We start from the raw sequence: 23,594 nt of genomic DNA, 5'->3' as shown, positions 1-23,594 counted from the left end.
AAATATGCCGACTGTAATGAAACTTCGGCAGCTGTCGCGAAAGCGTGGGATAAAAATACCATGCGGTATGAGAAAAGCTGACATACTTTAATTGTTAGGACATTCTCCAGAGGAGCTACAGTTAACTGCATGTCAACGTCGTGAAACCGCAGCGCTTTATTATAGTAGGAATCCTACACGAGCCTTGATGACCGTACCAGCACAGGTAGTTAAACACGAATAAGTATACCATCGTATTGCACTTACCATTGCCACTGAGGCTACCACAAAGCACGACAATTACTAACAACTGATTCTGAGTTATATATACGCCGCGGAGAATTACAAAATTATTTGGCAATTATCCGGGTCGATTACCAGCCAGGTAAAGATCCAGTAAATTTTCATTCAAAGATGCGTCCACTAATCATATAAGCATTACATCCTATTGGCACATCCGATGTTAATGCAGATATTGTTCTCCATATGAATTTTATTAATCTGCATAACTGTGACAATTATCATGCGTTTAGAATCAGAAAACCGTGGATTCATCCTGGCTCGCTGGCAATCAATAATGCATGAAATAGAGGCAAAGATTCTTGAGATATTGGAAAAATACACCAATGCAAAAATGAGGATGTAAAGTAAATAGATGAGTGGAAGTCCAGCTTCACGGTTCATGGTTCAACCCACCTCCTCGGTCGAGTTACATCCCAACTCCAACGTGCATCTTATAACAGCTGTAGTATATATAAAACGATGACGATCGATGTTTTAATGGGCACTTTTACCTACACTGTATCAAGCGAGCGATACTACAGACCGACCTCGCAAATATATATCCGATCTGGGTGAACTCGAGATTAGTAACTTAGAATTTTCCATACAAGTCAGTTACTTCAGTAAGTTTGAAGGGCTTTATCCTTCAAAGATATTAACGTATTTGTTTGGAATAAAGGCCCGCATCCTATCCAGCAATCAATACATCCATACAGACATAGTATTGATTTGTTATCGTTGCAAAGTGCGCAGTAGTTATGTCATTACGTGTGCATCAAACGAATAATATGCAGGCAAAGTGAGTACTAGGGTAAGAAATTCACACGTTGGAATTTAAAGCTAACGCTTCAGTCGTCTCCAAGAAGAAACTCTTCCACTGTTGATTTCTTTTCCACAATTGACGAAGCTCCTACCATTGACTATTTTAATGCAAGTGACGATTTTAATGCAAGTGAAGATAATCTTGTCATGTATGATGAGGTGATGCTTCAACACCAAAATAATCCCGCGAGAATATTTTCCCGAGGTTGACACAAAAACACAGGCGTGATGAATATTACACAAAAATACACAATCGCGCTTAGGGGCCACCTGAAAAATATTGATAACATTTCGCAGCATTGACGTGCACGTCTTTGCAAAATTTCATTGGATTCAGTTGCTCTTGCTTACTCGTTTAATGAATTTCGGAATATGCTTGCAGAGACCATAAAGGAGCCGTATAATATCCATACTATTGATTTAATTGGTGGACGATGCAAGTACGGCGCTGGTTTGGGTGCACTTTTTAAACAATTATGATAAATATAATGTACAAAAAGAAGATAAAAGAAACATCAGTCATGTGTTTTTTGTAGCAGAATATTCAGACCGAGGTGACAAAACTACTGAAGATCACTGGAATTTCTTGGTTGTATTGATGTCGTGGGACGTATCAAAGTTATCTTACAGTCGCAATCTCACATAGGGCGTTAAAAACCGTTTTGCCCTGTTTGTCAAACCTACAAGACTCGTTGTAAACAAGATCGCGAAAATCACTGAAGAGTTAAAGAAAGATGAGAAAACCTACGCGGCGATGATGGGAACAGAAAAAGACACAGACCATGTTGTTACGACAGCTAAAACTCGTCAACGATATCAAAAAGTCCACGAAAGCAGCTAGGATATCCTTGAACTCTTGTCATAGGCGAGAGCGGGGAAAAATGGAAGAAGTATGAAAAACTGTTGGTGCAGTCGCAAAAGCACTCATTTACTTGATGAAGTCTTCAGAGCGGCAATTAAAAAGCTTCCATCACCATCACTATCTGTATAGTAATCAAAGATGAAAACACCAGAGCAACATTTTAATTATCAAGTTCACTAATAGATTTTTGAAAATCTTGTATTATGTTGTTCTCCATATAACCAGAATTGGACAAGTATTTGCTGAAAAAATCATCGGGATCATTCGGATTTGGATTTTGAACGTAGTTTTAACAGTTTTTCATTCATAAGGCTACGATGAATACAATGTGCCAGTTTATAGTGACGTCTAGTATTGGGGTATCATGTCTTAGACAAGTAGAATCATGTCCCACCCATCCTGACACCAGGCCGACCAGTCTAACACTAACCGCTTATTCTTGAGTTTCGAAGTACACGCTCGAACCACTTAGACCACCGGAGCGGTCTGTAGGAAAATTAGAATAAAGTACTTGATACATATCTATCTGGAGGCTTAGAGAAAGACGAAACAACGTATGCAGAGTTTATGAAACTAACAGAAACCCTACGAAACGAGGACTCAAGTCGAGCAACAAGCATCTGAACGCCACATCAATTTTGAATCTACAATGAAAGAATGTCTAAAGACATGGAGCAAAGAACAGTGAAAGGAGAATGCTAAGGTGAATTGTGTGACCCTTGTGACCTTGCAAATCAGCTGATGACACTTGTGGTATAGGTTACGGAGGGCAATAACAAAACTGAAGTTATTGATGATACTGCATTATTTGTTATGGTACACTTTCTGTTTTATATGTAATGGGTGATGCAATGCAGCGTGACGTTGCATAAACATCCCCCAGCATCACATCGATGGTTATAATCTCATCAACGTAACCAGAACTCTGTGTGACTTTATACAAATAACTGCAGATGTATGCCACACATTAGGGACTGCAGTGGCGTCGTTGCACGTATATTATAGTTGGCCTAGCATCCGATCACATCAATTGGTCGTCTTCCCGCAAATATATATGTTGTGTTCTGTCGGACAGTGGCGCCACCTGCGATAATATTAAAGTTTTTGGGCGCATGTACTGCATGAAATCAACCAAATGAAGAGATTCAACAGATAATATCGTTGCACACTGACAAAGACTCAAATTTCAGCATACGCGAACATAAGCATTTGAGATCACACGGTCAACAGTAAGAAACTTCTCGGTTGGCCTTAAGAGATTCAGGTGGTTAGACAAATTTTACGCAGATGATACCATATCTCTCCTTACATTGTAAGACTTATCTCAAATATTCAAATCAATTTAATATGTGACGCCGTCAGTGGCAGTTAACATAGTTTCCGTGAGCGCAGTATCACGTGGATGTATACCGTTTATATTTTCAGCAACTGTGGAACTGGGTGATTTTATATCAATTACTTCCCCAGCGAGTATGCATCTTTCATGTCGCAATCTCCGGTTTACAAAAATGTATTGTACCGTTATGGGTCAGGACGGATACATAATAGATCTCGTAGGGTAACACTGGCAATGTAGCTGTCCAATGTAACTGTACATTATAGATTGACCTTATATTTAATATTATGACAATCGTACACTCGTGCGTGTAGTTAATGATAGAAAAGCCGTTTACGCGACATATTAAGTAAGTAGTCCTGGCGATGACGCAGAGTCATTATTTATAGGTGTACCAGCTTGCCCCCTTGTCTTCGTACGCTGCACAGATCGTTAAATAAGTTGCAATGCTAATCGTGGATAGATTGAAGCGATTCGAGATTGACTTCAATGTATAATGGCATTGTTTAACAGCGTACTGTATCTCATCAACATAAAAGAAATCAAAGCAATTCTTGACATCAACATTGCTGCAACTATTCTTGGACTCTCCCGTTACATTGACGATTACGCAAAGTCTGCTGGCCCGTCTATGAAGTTCATGAAAGACAAAAACGCCAGACCTAATCAAATTAAATACCCCACTGACAGTGCCAACGACAATGCTGTCACTGAGACAATTATAATATCAAAAGCGGATTTTGTCAGCAGAAGGGGCACCTCAAATCATGCTAATATGGGTGATAATAACATCGCTCACAATGCTGGTAAAGATAATTTATCCATATGTACCCTTTGAATGTCATCTTAAGTCAATTAGTTGCCACATATGTGTCTGACGAAATATTTACCATTTCATTTCTTGTGATGACCACAGACTTGCTCCAAAAGTGGCTTCCACGAAATATTCTCAGGGCAAACAATTATTCTCTAAGTTAATAGCGCATCGCCTCCCGTGATTACATCATTTGAATTGGCAAATGATGTGAACACCAGTATGAAAATCCAACGATGCTTTTCGCACTATCAGTGACCGAGTTCTCGCAGAGATTAAAATGCCACACAAACACATCAAAAACATTTTGCGCGACTGTGGCAACAAGCAACTTTATTGTGTATCAAAAAATATTCAAATACCTGAACTTGTCATAGGCTTGAAGATTTCCTACCACGACTTTCCTACGTTGTACCCGATGTATTCCTTTAACCTCGAAAATTTAGACCTGGTTAAAGAGTCCGTGGCGGACATGTATCTTAACTCACGCGGACGAGGAACCGTAGGTTATCCATATATAAATATATTGCGATAATCCTATCAGACAAGACTGTGTTGTTGCAGGGTTTAGTGACTGAATGAGGGTTATAAACGCGCCTGTAAAAACTATACATTTCGTTATTGAATTTAACTATAATGTCGCATCATAAAATAAAGGTTGGCCTTTGTCCGAAGCAGATTTTTGTGAAAATAAAGAGTGCAATACGAAAAGATTTCGCGATCACACTGAGGCTTTTTCTGGCAAGGTTAATTAAACCCGTGTATTTGATCCAAACACAACCTAATAAACTAAATGCGGGTCAAACAAAAGAACACTCTGATGACATTAAAAGTGTCAGATTTAGAGATGGCACAAATGCCAAAGACTAGTGGAATATTTCTGTTCTTCGCGGCTATTCCAGCGTTGTTGGCAGATGAAGTTCCAGTGCATGCCAAAAGCAGCTTCACTAGGGGCAGCCAGAACTGCATCAAGAATGACTTTGATAAAATCTGTTGGTGGAAACATCAAAAGTTTTTCGTCTCGTAAAAGAATAAAAGGCATTGATTGCTAGCGACAACTCGTAGAATGCCACCAAGCTGAGGTCTTTCACTACTCGGTACAACTCGTATAGGGCATTACCATATCTTAATTTACTTACGATGACAAAGTTAGTCAAGCATTTTCATGGTGTCCTATATGCGGAATAAGCTTGCATGAACAGACCGCGCACGAGGGAAGCTGAAGCTCACTGGGTTGCATGCGCGGTGATACCCAATCATCATTTGTATTACTACTCGTATGGGTTTGTACTAGCACTTGAAGTTGTTGATCATTTAATCCGTAATTCGCCAACCCATTTTTACAACTCTTCCGTTACAAACTGTTACATAGGCCAATATGTGGACATCTTATTTAAATGAGATCAGAAATCAAAATTTTCCTTTTACGTATGTAATTCGCTACAGATTTTAATTCAATTGTAATGTTTATAAATTAAATATCGTAAGCGGGTAGTGATTATATCGCGTGGAAGATACCACGATTCCGTAAATTGCCGAGTGTTTCCTAGTTTTGATAAGACGACAGATCACCTGGTCCCGTAACGCAATACTAGCCAGTCCTCGAATACAAACATAAACATGGCGAGCGAGATTTGGGTTACACATTCAAAAGTTGAATCTGCTGTCAAATATAATAGTTTATGTACTGTACTGGTCAGTACTCAAAGAAATGTTTTTAGGACAGGCTCTGGGCTGGTGACTTGAATAAACTCAAGCTCTGACTGAAATTCCACAAGCCCGGACAGTTATACCTGTCAGCTCTCAAGCCGGGAGATAAACCTCTCGATTTGTGGGGCATTTCCTCATCTACCTCCCGATCATGTAATATATCCCAAGTTTTCGCAGAGAAGTCCTGATTATTACATTATGTCTGTCAGTTTTCATTTCTCAGAAAAAAACAACCCCAAACCATACATAAATAGATCATACGTATGCAATCCACAGATGCCATATTCTATTTTATCACTTATGAACATTGTAGTGATGAAATCAGTGCCGGATTTAGGCATAAGCTAAAACAAGCTACAACTAAGGGCCTCACTGTCTGAAGTCGTAGTCTGAAGGGGCCTCTCAATTTTATTTTATACCAAATAGGGCCTCTACAGATTTCCATAGCTTAGGGCCTCGCAATGTCTAAACTGCCACATTGCTGGTCAAACATCGTAGCGATATGACTGAACAATTGTTAAAGCTACGTTAAAAATCGAAATCACACACACACACACACACACACGTCTAAATCCGGCACTGGACGAAATAATTAATATCACACAACAGTTTTTTTTCTACTTCAGTAAATAGAACGTTAAGATTAAACATTATTCACGTAAATTTAATGTGTTATTAAACAACTACAACAGTACTATAGTAAAAAAAAAAATAAAAGAATAAAAATGTCACCAATTAGCTTAAATGAATGATCACTGCGAATGCTGTGAAATATTCTCTCGGATCTTCATTTCCGCCAAAGAAATTCGGTCATTTAACGCCTGACATTCCTCTACCGTATATGTCAGTTTAATTACCACGACTAAAATAATACAGGGAATAAAATTTAAAAACAAACAAACATGCAGCATATGTGCCCCCAAAGAACTAATTCAGAATAAATGTTGTATTCAGTAAACAGTGTTACATGCATTAAAACTGAGGGAAATAAGGTGGGGCATAAAACGTGGGGAAAACAGTTGTCACATGTACGGTAACTTGTGACTGCAGATTTGAATTTGAACTGTTCAAAAGAAGTCCTGGGCATCATAAGTTAAAACAAAATAAGCATCGTTTGTTTGGCAATCAATAGCTGTGCTTACATACACAAATTGTCGAACATGGTTTCTTTGGAGTATGTCCTAAGGGCAGTCCTTTCACAAGATAAATCCAAGGATAAGGATTAACTGTTAATTAGTCACACTGGCTTTATTGCTTGTGTACTTAAATTAAAACTTCAGCTATTCTGCAGTTTAGCCAGAGTTGACCAGAATATGAAAAAGGGGCTTCCCTGGGGGAATAATAAGGCGTATCACAGTGAGAATTGGCACATCCCATGGGCGCTCGCACATTGGGGCAAGGGGGTTGGGTCAATATTCTCCTCACCCACCCAAGTTCTATTGTAAGCCAGTAATGTGAAACTTTGACATCTTTTCTTTTAATCGCTGCTATTTAAACTGCCCAAGGGATAGTTTTACACAAGTTCCAATCATTACAGATTACCGTTTATACATACTACATGTAACAGACATAGACTGAAAGTTTTTTTTTTTTAATTTTTAAAACTTTTTTTTAAGATTACTGGAAATTGTGTTTTCTCGAAACACAACAGGTTTAGAATCTTACTTTTAGATTTTAGCAAAGCTTCCATTTGATTAAAATCAGATCTCAATTGTACCTAGGACAGTAGTGATTTGATTTCGATTGTGCCGTGTTAAGGCATGTATGCCAACATCTTGAAAATACATTTACTCATTTCACCAGCGCGATCCAAGTTAACTGAGCCAAACAATTTTTGTTTTGACAAAAATCAGAGGGGCCTCTGGTGTCGGGCTATCAGATTTTTTTACACTGCTAGTGTAGATAAATGATCTGTGAAATGATTGTAGTATTTGTGGTCACGTACTCGGCCTTCTGCCTATATTCGTAACTCACACGTTTAACATTTTTCCGCAAGGATTTAAAATATCCAACGATATGTCTGGAACAGCGATAACTTTTACTCTAGGCCTAGCATTTATGTATCCTAGAGCTGCCATCTTTTTATGATCCCTCTAGTAACATTCCTTTGAGAAATGTAACGAGCACGGAGTGCTGTACGGTGTTGCTTTGAAATCGACTCGCTTGTAATAATATATCCATACTATCTTTATGTCTTTATCTTTTGGAAAAGAAAAAAATGTTGCCCACAGGCTTTTCTTAATGTGCTATTAGCAACGCAAAACGGCATTGTCTTTTACTCTGGCAACTCCTACTTTGGATGCTAGAGTCTCTACTATGACGCCACTTCCCGAAAGTAACCGAATAGGCGCAGACATTTTGCATACGAGGTCACGGAAATTCAGCTCCTAGAAGATATGCCAATATTTAAATATATTGGCATTACGGTCCCATATGATACGTCAGAATAAGGTTTTCTTCTATGGTGTTTTTATTATTATTCTATATTTCCATTGGTTTCTGGTCTCATTTAAGCATTACGGTCACTTTAGCGTTAACCAAAATCACAAGCACTATTGATTGCACCATGTCACTTAGAAAGTACTCTTAAAGAACAGACCAGAACTGAATTTTGTTGATTTGATGCAAGCGGAAAAGCACATAGTAGTAGTATCATAAAGTCTGTTTTGTCTCTTCATCCCTGATATATAGGTCACGGGCTCTATTTCCCACGCCTTTTACTTATTTTAGCAAGCAAGCCACCTTCTATGTACAGCCAGTATATTATTAATAATCCATGCAAGTGAAGTGGCGAAACAATAAGCCAGACAATGGCTAGAGTAAAAATTAAATACTTGCAACAATCTTCTCTTTTCACCTACTAAACTTAGTACCTCTTCATCTGCGTTCCTATCACTGCAGCTGACTTTCTCGATGCGTCTCCAAATCACAACCCAACACTTTATTATTTCTAAGAGTCTCTGTTTCTGATGCATAAAATGCTACACTTCATACTAGGGTTTTCGCAATCTTCTTTTTAAAACCATTGTTAATTTTCTGCGTTAGTAATGTTTCCTTCTTGTTAGATACATCCTTCGCCTTTCGAATTTTTGTTTCACTTATTCTTCATAACACCTTTTATCTTCTGCAGTAAAAGATTTCAGATATCTGAACAATATCACTTGTTCAACTTGTTCACCATCAGTTGTGATACAGAGATGTCTGTTTCCATATCTGCATACTCTAATGACTTTGGTCCTGTTGACATTAACCTTCATGTCATCCCGCTGACAGTTCATGTTTGAGGAGTCCATTAGTTTATGTAATCCCTCTTTTGACCCGCCAACAATACCTTGGTCTCTACAAATCTTATATCCATGACCAATTGTCCTCCAACTCTTAATCCTTCTATTTCTTCTATCGCCTCGATCCTATCCCGATTGGTGCACCTTTGATTGTTGTCGTGGTAACAATTCCAGTCAAACAATCACCAACAGTTACTGCCGCAGCAGGACCACAAATAACATCTACGACCAATTATTCGCATACATGTTTCACAATCACAGCTAATGTCTGGTATTTTTTTCTCGCAGCTGTTGCTCCGAATCGATTATTTTTTTCTTGGCGGTAATATTGAGGAGTCATTATAGTTCTTCTGTTATAGATACAATTTGGGTTCAATTTCACGACTTGGCCAGACTCATCAGGTCTAGGTGCAACACGCAAATCTCCGCCGACTGTGCGATCTGGTGGACAAGCACCCTTTTCGTTTCAAATCACACTGTTTAAGCCCGTAACTTTTACCATTAACAATCGTCTTTTTTCATCAACTGTATCCTTGTTTATTAACGGTCAACATCGCATTTTTGTGTTGGTGTAACATATTCATGAGTGAACATAACCGGGATGGGTAGGGCGGTAAATTCCATGTTGATGTTGTAGAAACAATCCCTAAATGTTTTCGCATCTTGTGGTGCAGTCAAAGATTGAGCATTTTTACGTGCTAATGCGATTGCTTGAATTCTCCTCTAGATGGTCTTACATCAGTTGGATCCCAACTATCAATTTCTATTTGGTGCTTAATAAGGTTATAATTCATTGTAGAAGAGGGACTAGTAACACCACTCGGGCGCAGATATTAAAGGTATGGGACAAATTTATTCATCAATGTTAGCATCTGCTGCGGTTTGGTAAAAAACCGCGATCTCATCATCGTCGTCAGAATCATTGTGTATATATAACAGTAAATCTAATCTTAAACACAAACACCAATGACGGTTATGTAGCCGGACGCATAGGTGTGAAAGGCTTAGAAATGAATTTCATCCTTTTCTATCAACGATATTATTGTCGTATATATGAAAGACTTTGGAAGACTTGTACGTTTGTTAAGTATTACTACTCATTCATCAGGCTTTTTGTTGATTAACGGTGTTACTTGAATCCATCCACTAAAATAACCCGATATAATGTATCGTTATTCTCCAGACTCGCGCGCAGTTAAGACATTATATTTAGGTTATCATACCATTTATTTCAATAAAATAAGTGTACAACTTGTTATTTTTAATTCAGTTGTTTCCTGTTCTCTGATGGTTAGCAAATTTTGGCATGTTCAAAATGAACTTACTACGCGTGGTGGTTGTATCACATTTATAATGTTTTATTTGTTTTTGTTGTAATATAATCATTATCAACATAATAATAAACGCAATAGACACGCCGGAGTCTTTGATTTCTCCGACTTCACTAATCACGGCAAACTATTTTGCGACGGCGTCCTTGTGCCTGATAACAATATCTTAAATGCCTATATTAGACGTTTGTAGTTTATCAGATTGCTCTTCAAAAATCATAAATTCACCTGGATCAACGCCAACAACAACTCGCTTCGTAACTAAAGTCAAATCGTCTTTGTTGGCTAACCAACATCGTTCCAACAGAGCAACGTGTCGTCGGGCTGAGTAACGTATGTAAATGTTAATAGACGTTTTGCATAATATTAACGTACTTCAATGTGAAATCAGTAAGTTCCTGCGGTGTTAGACTGCATGAAGTGTTACTTCCCGCAAAGTGCATGCAACGCTTCAAAAACAAGATGACCACCTTTGGACCGTCCTACCGAGTTTGCATCGGTATAGTATAATAAAATAATGGTGTACGGATTAGTCCATGTCGGGTTAAATAATTAACAACATCAACTGGTGGTGAAGGGCCAAAGGAGTCAAAATAAAAACAATGTCCAGTTGTCACCACATACGAGTACCAGGTCCTGTTGTTAAATCCAAGTTGACAATATAGTTTCATGGTACCATAAAAGAAAGTTCATTTCGTATAAAAACACCACGAAAATGCTTAATCGATTTTGTCAATGCAGGTAAATCAATATTTGTTAAATGCGTTAGATTCTGCGTTTCGTATAGGGTAATAGAATACTTCTTCCGGATGATATTCGACGGACTTGCTCCTTGTAATCAAAAGCTTTTTTTGTTTATTCCTATGCGACCTTCAACAGCATTTTCCAGCGCCATCCCAGGTTCAGTTAAGACAGCCCTTACGCGGCCGCTTGTGCAATCTCTGCAGCCACTGCCACTAACAATTCTAAAGTTGCTACAAGGACTGGGCATATTCCATTAGTCTTTTGCAATTTCACCACATCTGATTTGGATCATTTCATTACTACTCTAGTGTTATTGTGATTGGCTGCATTGTATTCTGGTCAACCATACTGGGACATGTAACGTTAATCTTGTTCAAGAAATTTTTAATATGACCAACAATGACTTTTATTGCGTGTTTTAGTTTTGTCAGCTTATTTTCACTAAGGCCGACCTTCACTTCGTGACAGTACACTATTATTTGAAGTTCAATTGTGAATTTTCTACAGGCACATTAAGAACCATTGTTCGACCACTCGCACGTCCATAAACAGAGAGAATCAGAGAATATCATCGTTGACCAGTGGCCCTAGCCGCATCTAAACGTTCATTTACAAGCATATCAACAACGGACTGCCGAAACAACTGCAAGTATTCCAGTGAAAAATAATAGATCAGGTACAATGTACCTAAGTGGTGTTGGGAAATCTGTAGACCAGTGTTAATGTTTTGATGGTCGGTCCATATACAATATACACATGCAATATAATTAGCATCTGTATAGAATTAGTAGTGATCGATATTTCATCAGATGTTTCACGACCGCTTAATCACAGAGAAACTTCAGTCGCTCTTAAATCATCTAATAACATTTTCAACGGATTTCGTCATTATCTCGCGCTGTAAGTTGAAACGCGACGAACACGTGGTTTGGTGCTGTAAGACCATTTTAGGTACTTATTTGCCATATATTATCCCGTAACGCTACTTGGTGGGTGTATATATGTGGTATGTTAAAAAAATGACAGCTTTGACGCAGTTGGCGACTGCATAAACGACAGCACACGTGATTATGTGTTAATGAAGGAGATAATACCGGTATCCACAAACGTCAATGTTTTTAATACAACTATAACATCAGTGGTATCTGCACCTCGCAATATATTGCATCGTTGTCGTGTTTCCTAAACAATATTATGACTATGTATTTAGCTTCAAAATTAACCTTGCGAACATCTCTACAAAACCTATATATGTGACTGAGGAGAATAGCACACGAAAACATTAGGCATTGGTGGGATAATCAGTACTGTCGTGCTTTACAATTTGTGCTCAATTTCCAAAAAGTTCTGATGGATTTGCCGCTTGTGTCCAAATCCGTTCATTATCGCCATATTTGCAATAAACGAATCTGACAGTTGTTGTTGAGCGGCATCATTAATGATTGTACTAGCTGGAGAAACTGTTGATGCTGTTGATGGTAGTGTAGCAGGAACCGTCTTTGGTTATCGAGTCACTAATCACCTTAAGCGATGATTAAACCATTTGTAATTCCAGATTTTGTAACTGATCCGCAGCAACATTTTTTATGCTATCAACGACTCGCATTGCATCTTGTTCACCGTTTGGTGAAGTACGTTAAGACTATATGGCAAACACAAATACCTCTAGCGCATGTTCCGCTGTTGTATGTTTTTTTTTGGTTTACTCAGCGGAGTAAATATTCGCTCAAAGCACTCTGTGAAATTTTCTAACTCATTTTGTCCCAACAACAACACGTCTTTGACACTTTAATGCTATTTTCCCCCTTTGCTATGAGAACTATATTTGGCGGGATTGATTTGGTGTTTATTCATCACCTTTCTCGAGACTGTATCATATTTACCGTGTGTCCAAATTCAAATTATTTCGCGATGATATGCATATGAAGTGAGATCGCTGTCTGCATAGAACATCTTCCCACGATCCTTATTAATTGTTTTAGCTCGTCTATAAGCAGCTTCGACTGGTCCAAAACGGACAAACCAACTTAGGTTGGTTTTATCAACTTCAACTTTGTCTTTTCTTACTATAAATAGCACAAAGTCTACTATCAAATATTCAAATGCTGTGTCAACACTAAGCAATCGGAGCTTATCGTGCATACTATAATGGACAAGACGTACGTGGATTCTTTGAGTATATTCTCCATGGTTTCTCCGAACACTGCATTTTTCATGAGTATTGACAAATTTTGTTCAACGTCACTCGTGTCGGCTGTGGACAAATCGGTATTTATCTGAAAGTCTCGTCCCATCCAAGATTGTGGCGAAATCCAGGCGATCGATGGAGCTTGATTACATGCATTCCCAGCCGCAATTACAACTGCCGATTTCGTACGTGTGATACATAATAGTATTTCGTCTTCATACGTGGCACAAAATTATTCATTAAGTATATTTACGTTGAATTGCGCACAGATACAGGGATAAACATTCACCAGGCAATGACAACGCTTCTGACGAAACAAATAATCGTTAGGAGCGTAAAGAAAATTGTTCAGGTCAACTATATCAAGTTTATTTAAATGTCTGTGGTCATTACTGATGTTGTTATCGCGTAAGTGTATGAGAAGCAAAGCTTCTGTGGTTTTAATTCACGAAAATCCACAAACAGGAATATATATATATATATATATATATATATATATATATATATATATATATATATATATATAATGTAACAATTACCCTCAACGGATTATATCCGTCTTAGCTTGGGTAGTTTGCACGCTCATACGCTTGACTCACCATATATATTACGATACGAAGTAGGAGCTCGATGAAGAGAAGTCGGTCGATATCGGAGAGAAATTCCAAATTGATTTTGGCTTTTGACAACAACGCATACCAAGCCATTCCCGGTGATGAAAAGTAATGTGCAGGATCTAACTTGTACATGTGCATGGCAGTGTCATGAAAGTTTTGAAAAGCATCGGTGCGCAAATACAGATCATGATAGTCACCACGTTTTTGCATTCGAATGCCGAACAGACTTTTGTTTGGTTGCACGTAGTTGTTTGCGGAATGCTTTCACGTGACAGCGACGAGTACAACGTTTCCATCGTTGGCAAATGAGTTTAAGAAATTTTTTCCCAGTCTCCCACGTAATTGTATGGATACACACATTTTTTTCCTTAACAGGTTAGTATTTGTGGCACAATATCGGCGACTAATTTAAATGTATGACCCAGCCGAAACGTTATGTATTTTGCCATGCACTTATCGGTCTTTTTGATTCTGATTCTACAACTTGGATTATTAAATTACCTACGCGCTAGTGATGCGGCAATGGTCAAAATCCTTGGAACCGGAACTTCCAGTCGCTGTGAAAGTAAGAGCTCCTTCACAGATCCAGTGATGAGTGGGTGTGGAAAAGTTTGCTCACGTTATTCTTCTGGTGAATAGAGCTGTTCTCAAATCTATTTTAGTGTAACTTCAAACTACTGAAGAAAAACCTCTATCGTGTCCTTTCCACGATAAAACATTGGTGGTTCAGTTAAATGTCACACCTAACAAAAGTAACAATACACGCATGAACTTATTCAGCAACTTGTGCTGTATTTGTTTTGTTTATAAGGTAGGTGGATACGTTCGCATCTTTCACTTCAGTGTTGCAATAGTCAAAGTCTGCATATATTTCTTTGTAGTACAGTTAATTTGAGAATATTTCTGCCTTGTTATGGATATAACGCAGATAAGACAAAACATCTATGGTCATTTTAATTCTTTAATTTTTATCACTGACTATAATATAATCCACATTGGTGTTGGCATGTAATTTGATCCACGAAATGGTAGATATGGCAAGATATGTATCTCGACATTTGCTCATCGGTCAAGAGTCCATCTTGATTCTAAATTGCTGTATCTTTCCGACGTATCGAGAATCTTTCCAATATCTTTATCGATTTGTTCATTGATAACTTTGTTATCTTTATGGCTCAGGCTTGTGCGGGCACTGCTGTGAGTCCATCGTGTAGTAGTTTTAAATCCATTCTTGTATAACAACTTTCTATTAAAAGGTAAAACCAAATGCGCATTAACAACAATATCTGCTTGAACTTCAGAGGGGCCAGAATGCTGTAACATATGATGCCACTGGTCATATTTGATACAGTTGTCTAGCATCTATGCCTGGTTTTATGCGTGGGGTACACTTGCCAGGTGATTTTCTAATTCACCACTACGTGTATGAAATTTAAATTCAGATACTTGTAATTGCTATGCTTTTAAACGAGCATGCTCAGCAGCATGGCAATTGCATTACGTTTTTATTCATCCCCATGGCGGATTTGTATAACCTCTATAACAATAGGATGACGGTTTGTTAATTCTCAAACGCAACTAATATCGCAAATATGTCAGCTTTTTTCGCATCTCTTTGTATTCGTATATTACGCTTACGTGCAAATTGTTTGAGTTCTTATACCGTTGCTCTTGTATTAGCAGCCGTGATTGCATTAGCAATCGCTATTGTATTAGCAACCTTTGTTATTGTAACAACCGATGATGGATTATCAGGGACAGGAGGCTGATCTAGTGCAACTATCGGTCTCAATAATTCAAGTATGTGATCCTTTCATGTACGGCTTGGTACTTGTGTTCCTTGGTACTGTGTGATTTGTTTTAGCTGATGCACGGTCCGCATGCATATATAAGGGAAATCGTTCTTTGATTGAAAAGTCCGTCAATAAATCGTTTTAATTGTTGTATTCTTCCAAGATCAGAAATTGTAATCACTTCTATTATATATATTATCTCATTTCGTTCCTCTGTCTGTTTCGTTTATTGTTGTATCTGTTTGGTGAGTTTGTGCTATTACATGTTTTTTGTACAGTCACAGGTTCAGCAAATCTCTGACGTCGCGTGCGATAATATTCAGAAATAGATCTATATGATCGGCAAAGTTGATTACGTGATTTGACTCTAATAGCACAATTAAGACATGGTCGAATACATGTACCAACACTATACGTGAGCAAATGTGATTCACAGTTATCATGCTGGATGTTTTTATGCAGAGTCAACGGTTTCCAAGATATACACCCTTGCATTAATTGCGTCTGAAGCCACTGAATGTTTATATATGCAAAAGAGTTTTTATTAATTGGAAAGGCCTCACCGCTAGGCTCATAATGGAGTTCACAAACGTCTCCTATTTTGTGAGTCTGAGTATGGATACCTATCGCCGCTCTTTATCTCCTGCCCCGCACCAAATGGCACACTGATAATGATGCTAGGCGGATCGAGAGCTTTATAAAGTCCATCATGCTACTTTATGGTAATTCGAAAGTTTAAATCAGGCTTTCAAAAATTTACATACTTGTTTGTTTTTTTTTTGGGGGGGGAGTTGGGGGATCAGCGTTCTATATTGCAAGCGAACATATAAATTCATCTGCAAACGTGGATAAATATAGTCCAACTATCAGCCCAAATGAGCTAAAATAACCCGTCAAAACAAAAAATTACGCCAACTCGAATACGATATGACTTTGAACGTTTGTATGCATTATCAAATGTATTTTTAGTGTTACTAACTTTCCTCAATAGCTTTTGCATCATTGGTTTTAGTAATAGCTCCTGACAATTGTTCCATGTTTCTGCGCTGCTCTTCTTTTGCGTCAATGTATCAAATTGTTCAGATATATCGAAGACTAGTTAGTTCGGATTCCATTATTATATTAATACCCATAAAACATTTGTTTAATTGATTTGCTCTTGGATATCTTCATTGCTGCGAGAATATTCACTGCTAATATCATCAGAGTATTCATTTGTATCTTTCCTGGCTCACTTTAGCTGTATTAGGTGATTCACCTATAGTTATAGACTTTATTTTTTTCTATCACAATATTATAAAACGTTTTATCTTTCTCTGCTCATAAGCTTGGCCACATTTACCCCGCTTCTGTTTTAAAATCAATCCTAAGTTAATCAATTTATCAATATGTTTAGCTTTGTGTCAGAAAATGCATGTACCATCTTTTGAGCCTCTTTTATAAATCTGCTTGATGCATTTAATTAAAGCAGAGATTTTTGTTTCTGTACCACATTTTTATCCGCCAGTCATCTAAGGGGTTAACCTCGTTATTAGAGTTCTGTATAAATTCCTTGACAAAAGTTTTCTTAATTGTAATATATATATATATATATATATATATATATATATATATATATATATATATATATATATATATATATATCGCCGAAATGTTTCAATATAAAATGTATTTTCTACCATAATTTAATCTGCCAACACGACTTTTCTCTGCGACAGAAAGTTTACTTTTGCACACTTTGTAGTGAAAAGCAATAACCTTTTTTGAAGAAAATCTGTTTCCTGCAGCCACAAATATGTGTTCCGTCGTTATTTTTAAGTGTGGATACAAACAATAATATATGCCTGACTGAAAACCTTACCAAGATAATTAATCATAATAAACAATTTCAAAGATGTTTCTGTTGTCAGGGGTAGATTTTGGTGGCTTTGCCGGTTACTGGTCTGCGTCACCCCGTCATCTTGTTTAACTCTGGCCATTGTTTGGTTGTTTGTTTGGTCACTTTACTTTCGTGAATTATTAATAATCCACAGGCTGCACATAGTATGTTGCTTGCTTGCTAAACTATGAAAAAGTCATGGGGAATAGAGGTCTTGACTTGTATCAGGAATGAAAAGGCAAACATTACATACTGATATTACTATAGTTGCCTATTCTTACTGATATTACCTGTTTTACTCCTCTACCCACATCTCTCTCTCTCTCTCTCTCTCTCTCTCTCTCTAAATGTATGTGTAGACAGATTTGTTATTGCCGTTAATTTCTGAAACAATGTATTATACATGCATTATGTATTGCATTAATCTACTGCTTTGTTTTGCATATGTCAGATCAATAAAGTTCCGTTCCGTTAGTAACGTTGGACAGGAAAAGAAGAATAATCATGCAGAAGCGAGGCTCTCGTCCACAAAAAGGAAAAAAAAAAAAGACGAAGGAATAATTGTAATTTAGTTACCATGTACGTCACTACTGACTGGTTATATCTCAATGTCCTGAACGTGGCTCTTATATAAATCCAACCCCAAACCGATATATAGGAGGCTGTTCATTTTGCGTTATTACAGTTTCGATATAAGGACCGCACCGCACGATAGGTATAAACTTAGTGCAATGGATTAGCTTTGGGTTAGCCAGATCCATCATTATTTGATAGTGTAATGAATAAACGCTTGTGGTTTTGAACATAGTTTTAATATAAACTACTCTAATTTCAACATAGTTTTAATATAAACTACTCTAATTTCAGTGCCTTGATGGATCGACTGGCAATGTAGTTGTAGTAGTTTTGGAAAATGAAAGGAAAACAAATTGAATGAAAAATCTTTTCCACTGCTAAAAATAAAGAATTATGTACAATACCGAATGGTGGAGAAACAAGAAACGAACTGCACATAGTATTCTATGCTTGTGCGATTTTGACTTCTTCAAATTGAAACTAACCGAAATTTATAATTTAAAGACCCCAAAATAAAATGCCTATCAATTTCAAATTATAAACTTTTTATTATGATTGTTTATTCTATAGAAATAGTCATTACACACATGAATGTATTGTTATTGCAAATCTTTTTAAACAACTGAGTGATTTTTCACTCATAGAAAAAGGCTGGTCATGCCAGTACATAATGTTTTTATAACCAATTCCCTTTCATCAAGCCCGGCCCAAGGATATACGGGGCTCAAGGAAGCATGCAGTGCCCAAGGCAAAAAGCGATCAGCGCGGGACCCCAAGCAAAATAACTGCATTTCGGAGTTGATTTCCTGAAAGCGTGAGACCCAAGATGGTTACCTCATTCGCCTTGCCCTAGGGCCGAGCCTGCTTTTGATAGAAGAGATTTTTCAAAACTGCGCTTTCAGCCTGGTAGTCATATGCTATAAGGTGCATTACTAAATTTATTAATAAATGATGATTATGTCCTTTTTATATAATTTGTTTTAAATTACATCAGCATTATTTAAATTAATGCTTAGATTTGTCACTGCCCAATGTGTGGCACGGAATAATAAAAAATAATATAGCTGATATTTACAGATATTTTCTTTTTTAAGGAAATTTACAAAAGCGAAGTCGCTAAATGTGATCTTCTGCAAGTGCACAATATGTAGTGAAATTACAAACTCCTCCACAGATGATATTTGCAAACGACACTACCGCCTGCACAGACCGATTGACTGCTGGTTAGTTGTTGTTGTAATTTCTGTTAGAAGCTTGACTAAAAAGTTGATACATTTAAAAAGACAATAATATACAAGCTGTTTCCAGACCTAATGCTTCCATATTTTCACTGTTTGTGAATTCCTTACGAAAAAATGAGACAAAGTCAAAACATGCGTTTCTGTAAGGATGTTGCAGACATCAGCATATTGGAACTGGTGTTTTAAGGAGCGAAAGCGCCAATTGGGGAGCAGTTTGTTGAAATGAAATTGAGGTACAGTGTGAGGCCTAAGACATAACACCTTAGCGTTAAATCACATCATGACCTTATTTTTAAGGTAATGAAATTTTTATTTTGTATTTTACAAACCTATATAACATACCCATAATAATATGGACTTATTCACATAAGTAATACAGCAGTCATGCGATACATATGTTAACTCTAAATGAAAATACGATATTCTTCAATCGCCTTGCACAGACGAAATTTTACAAAATGTCACGTCATTGCAGAAAAGTACTGCATAATGCCTGAATTTTGCAAGGTACATTGTCTATTAATCTGTAGCAGTGAAGATTTAGAAGGCACTTAGGTTGAATATCCCACCGTTATACCGGATTTTACTGTAGGATATACGGGCTCTTCGTCTTTGAGGAACGCGATACAAGTCCGATCCAAGAAGTCAATATTTGGCTGACTAATATATTCACATTGTCATAAGCCGATCAAGTATTGTTAGTGACCCAGTATGGAGTGCTACAGTCAGTATTTTGCTTACAAGCAAAATAGATGTCCTAAATTGGTGTATATTAAACAATAACATGTTCAATTTTTTCTTAGGGATGGGGGAAAATATGTGTCCTGTATAAAGTGGAATCATGGATCTGTCGTGAATGTCAATAAACACTTAAAACATTTTTATTCTGTGCTTGAAAGTTTACTTTATAATACGTGGTTTGCTGATAGAACATGTGGATTCACCCATAAACTTGTGCATTTCTTTTAGTAGGAGTTATTAAGTCACTTTGCACGAATCGTTTCACGTATTTTGTTTTAATACGTAAAGATGTAAGAAATAATTTTCAGATTACTCTGAGACTGATGCAGAATGAAAGTGAAATGATATAGGAAAAATGGGATTTAAACAAAAGACAGCATAAATTTTAGAAAGCTTTGTTAGAAGATGCAATGTGTACATATTATCGAACATGTACGTGCTTACCTGCAATTCAAGTATACATATATGCATGCATGCGGACAGACGGACATAACGACAAAGAAATATTCGTATACATAAATATACGCATAAAGCAGGCATACAGTTATAAGCGACAGTATGGAAGTAACAGGCAAAAGGCAATTTAAAAAAAACAAATTGGATTACATTACACTTGGTCGATTTGCCTATCTACAGGTTCTGTCCCAGTGTGTTTATATACCTGATGAGTTCCGTGCCAGCTATCTGGTTTCTTGAACTGCATGAGTTCGAGAGGCGGATGATTGAATATCTAGCCTCTAATCACACCCCACCCCTCTACTACACGGATCAATATGAAGACCTGAGCGCACCTCTGGGGTCAGTCCTTGGGGTAAGTAACATGTAATTTTGAAGAATGATTACCAACCTCTCTGCCTTCCCTTCTGTCATTCATTTAAACATAACCGCTCATGTGGCCTAGTGGTTATAGCGTTCGCCTCGCCTTCGATCCCCGGCCGAGTCATACCAAAGACTTACAAAAACCGGTACTAACAGCCGCCTAACTTGGCGCTTAGCATTAAGAGGTAAGTGTTAGGACTAGTCGGACTGGTGTCAGGATAATGTGACTGGGTGGGACATCATGCTACGTGTCTGCGGCATGATGCCCCAATGCTAGGCGTCACTATAAACTGCCACATTGCAACCATCGTAGCGATAGTCACACATACACACACATACATACATACATACATACATGCACGCAAGTTTATTTGTGTCGTCACAGTCGACTCACACTCTGTATAATTCATAAAATAGAACCTGTCATTTCTGATAGGGAAGTTGGATTCAACGATCCCCCGAGGTTATATTCACTTCGGTGATGACACCCTGTTATCTCGCAATTATACCATTGATATAACATGCAAAAAGCCAGAAGCGTCATGTCAGTTTTATCAACCTCTCTTGAAATCTGAATGCTGTCGGAAATTTAGAAAATTCATTGTTAACGGATGCTTGTTATATTACTCCAGGATATAACAATATCTGGTCACCTACAGAACATGCACTGCGAAGTCAAATCTGTCATTAGATAATGCACATGTTGACGTGTTTCCGCTATTCGTTTTACTCATGCATTTTTCCCTCCTGTTAACAGTATAGACGTATATCTACCGGAACATTATTCTTATAGAAGTCAAGCCTGTATTCCACTCTTAAGTTCGAGATTGATTTTCAGCCATCAGCCAGATAGAAAGAGTTCTCAAAAGCAATGCGATTTGTGATTGGTCGTCTATTCTAGTCTGCATACGGTCAACTGGGCAGACCCAGTGCGTCCGTTACGTACCTATCTATTAGTAGTTCTCTCTCTTCATTTGTACACTACTAACAAAGTTTGCCAGACTACACGTTTATAATTATATACAAACAATGGCGGATGTGTGTTAATATTCCTCCAATGATCGACGCAGATGAATGCACTTACTTCCACTTCGAGATAATGTGAAATCTAGTGACAATGATATGAACCTGCATGCTAACTACCGATCGTTTTACTGGGCTTTAAACAGTTTATAGAATTATCCATGCTGTATTGACGGATAACTGTTGTTTCCATCCTGATTTAGTTCTCCTTGTCTTCGTAAGTTTTTTTCTTATATTACATTCATATTATATACATTCATAACAAACCGAAATTATTTGCCTGGTTGAAATGGGTTTTTCTAAAACAAACCTGAAAGATCAAAATGGGGTTTTCTTAAACAAAATTTATAGGAAGAATCAATAATCCGTGAATTTCCAACCTCATCATTGACACCGTGAATTAAATTGAGAAAGCTGAAGGAAAATCATTCAGATAACAAGAAATTCACTTGACTATAAAATTGACACCTAAATACGTTCGTTTTTGCTAAAATATGAAAACATTTTAAAACATTTCTCATAGCGGCTTTACCTGTTCTGGCCAACTATTTACAGAGTATAGTGGTGTTATATCTTTCAAACCTGTATAAATAGTGCAGATTGGTCATTATATATTATAATCCTGGAATTTTCAAACTTCCTTATGACCAATATTTATTACAATTTACAGGCAAGTTTTTTTTTTCTTTTAAATGTTGGCATTAGTTGCTGTTTAGTTTTAGTATCATTAGCTAGTATTAAAGACAAAAATATCAACATTTTATTAAAATTCACATAACATGTCAATTTGGACTAAATTAGGAACAGACCATCATAGCAACAAGTTTATTATTATTATTATTACCACAAATCTAACAAAGGAGATGTCAAAAAAAATAAAAAAAATATGCAATATGCAAAAGAAATGAAACAAACTTTGAAAAACAACTCTAACAAATTGTCTGTAAATGGAACAATAAGAATTCTTTCAACAAGGTATAAGGCATATATTTCACCAAGGCTGTGGTTTTTCGGCGCAATGGGATATTTTGCAATGTTTAAAATTATTACTATTACTATTATTATTATTATTATAGATATATTTCGCAGTCATTTTACTTTTTGCTACACTCAATTTTTTTAAATGATTTATCTTACAATGATTACAGATAGTTTCCTTGTTTTCTTTAGATCTGTGCATGTTGAAAACTTATAAGAATTAAAACACTTAAAAATATATAACTGGGGGCCCCGAGTGGCCGAGTGGTCTAAAGCGCTCACCGTTCCGGATCACTGCCATCTGTCTCTGAGTGGGTTCGAGTCTCAGGCTCGGCTAACGTTGCTACGTGAGAAAGCTTGCCAGAAGCCAATTGTACTTGCCGCCAAGTATAAGCCAGGCTTGTGCTGAAAAATCGCGTTAAACCCTACAACAACAACAACCTGTGATTGGGTCAAAATTATACATTAATGTTTTTTAAGATTCTGTCATCGAATGATCAATTTTCTATCATTTTTGTATGAATGATTCGACGTCGTATAAATCACTCTTTAACAGACAACGTTACAGCACAAAG

General features: G+C 37.2%; 1 protein-coding gene across 1 annotated transcript in view; it reads left to right on the top strand.

Annotated features, from left to right (window-relative positions):
- The window catches only part of LOC149781405 (transmembrane protein 26-like), a 39,412-nt gene that overhangs the window by 4,362 nt on the left and 11,456 nt on the right, over window positions 1–23,594 (top strand). Inside the window, exon 2 of the mRNA XM_089934746.1 lies at window positions 20,836–21,010. Coding sequence (XP_089790872.1) covers window positions 20,836–21,010 — 175 coding nt within the window. The remainder of the gene's footprint in view (window positions 1–20,835; window positions 21,011–23,594) is intronic.

Source organism: Sinohyriopsis cumingii, chromosome 15 (assembly GCF_028554795.1).
Source record: "Sinohyriopsis cumingii isolate HCF-2022 chromosome 15, ASM2855479v2, whole genome shotgun sequence".
Lineage (NCBI taxonomy): Eukaryota > Metazoa > Mollusca > Bivalvia > Unionida > Unionidae > Sinohyriopsis > Sinohyriopsis cumingii.
Note: the sequence above shows the minus strand (reverse complement) of the source record. Positions and strands in the feature narration are given on the sequence as shown.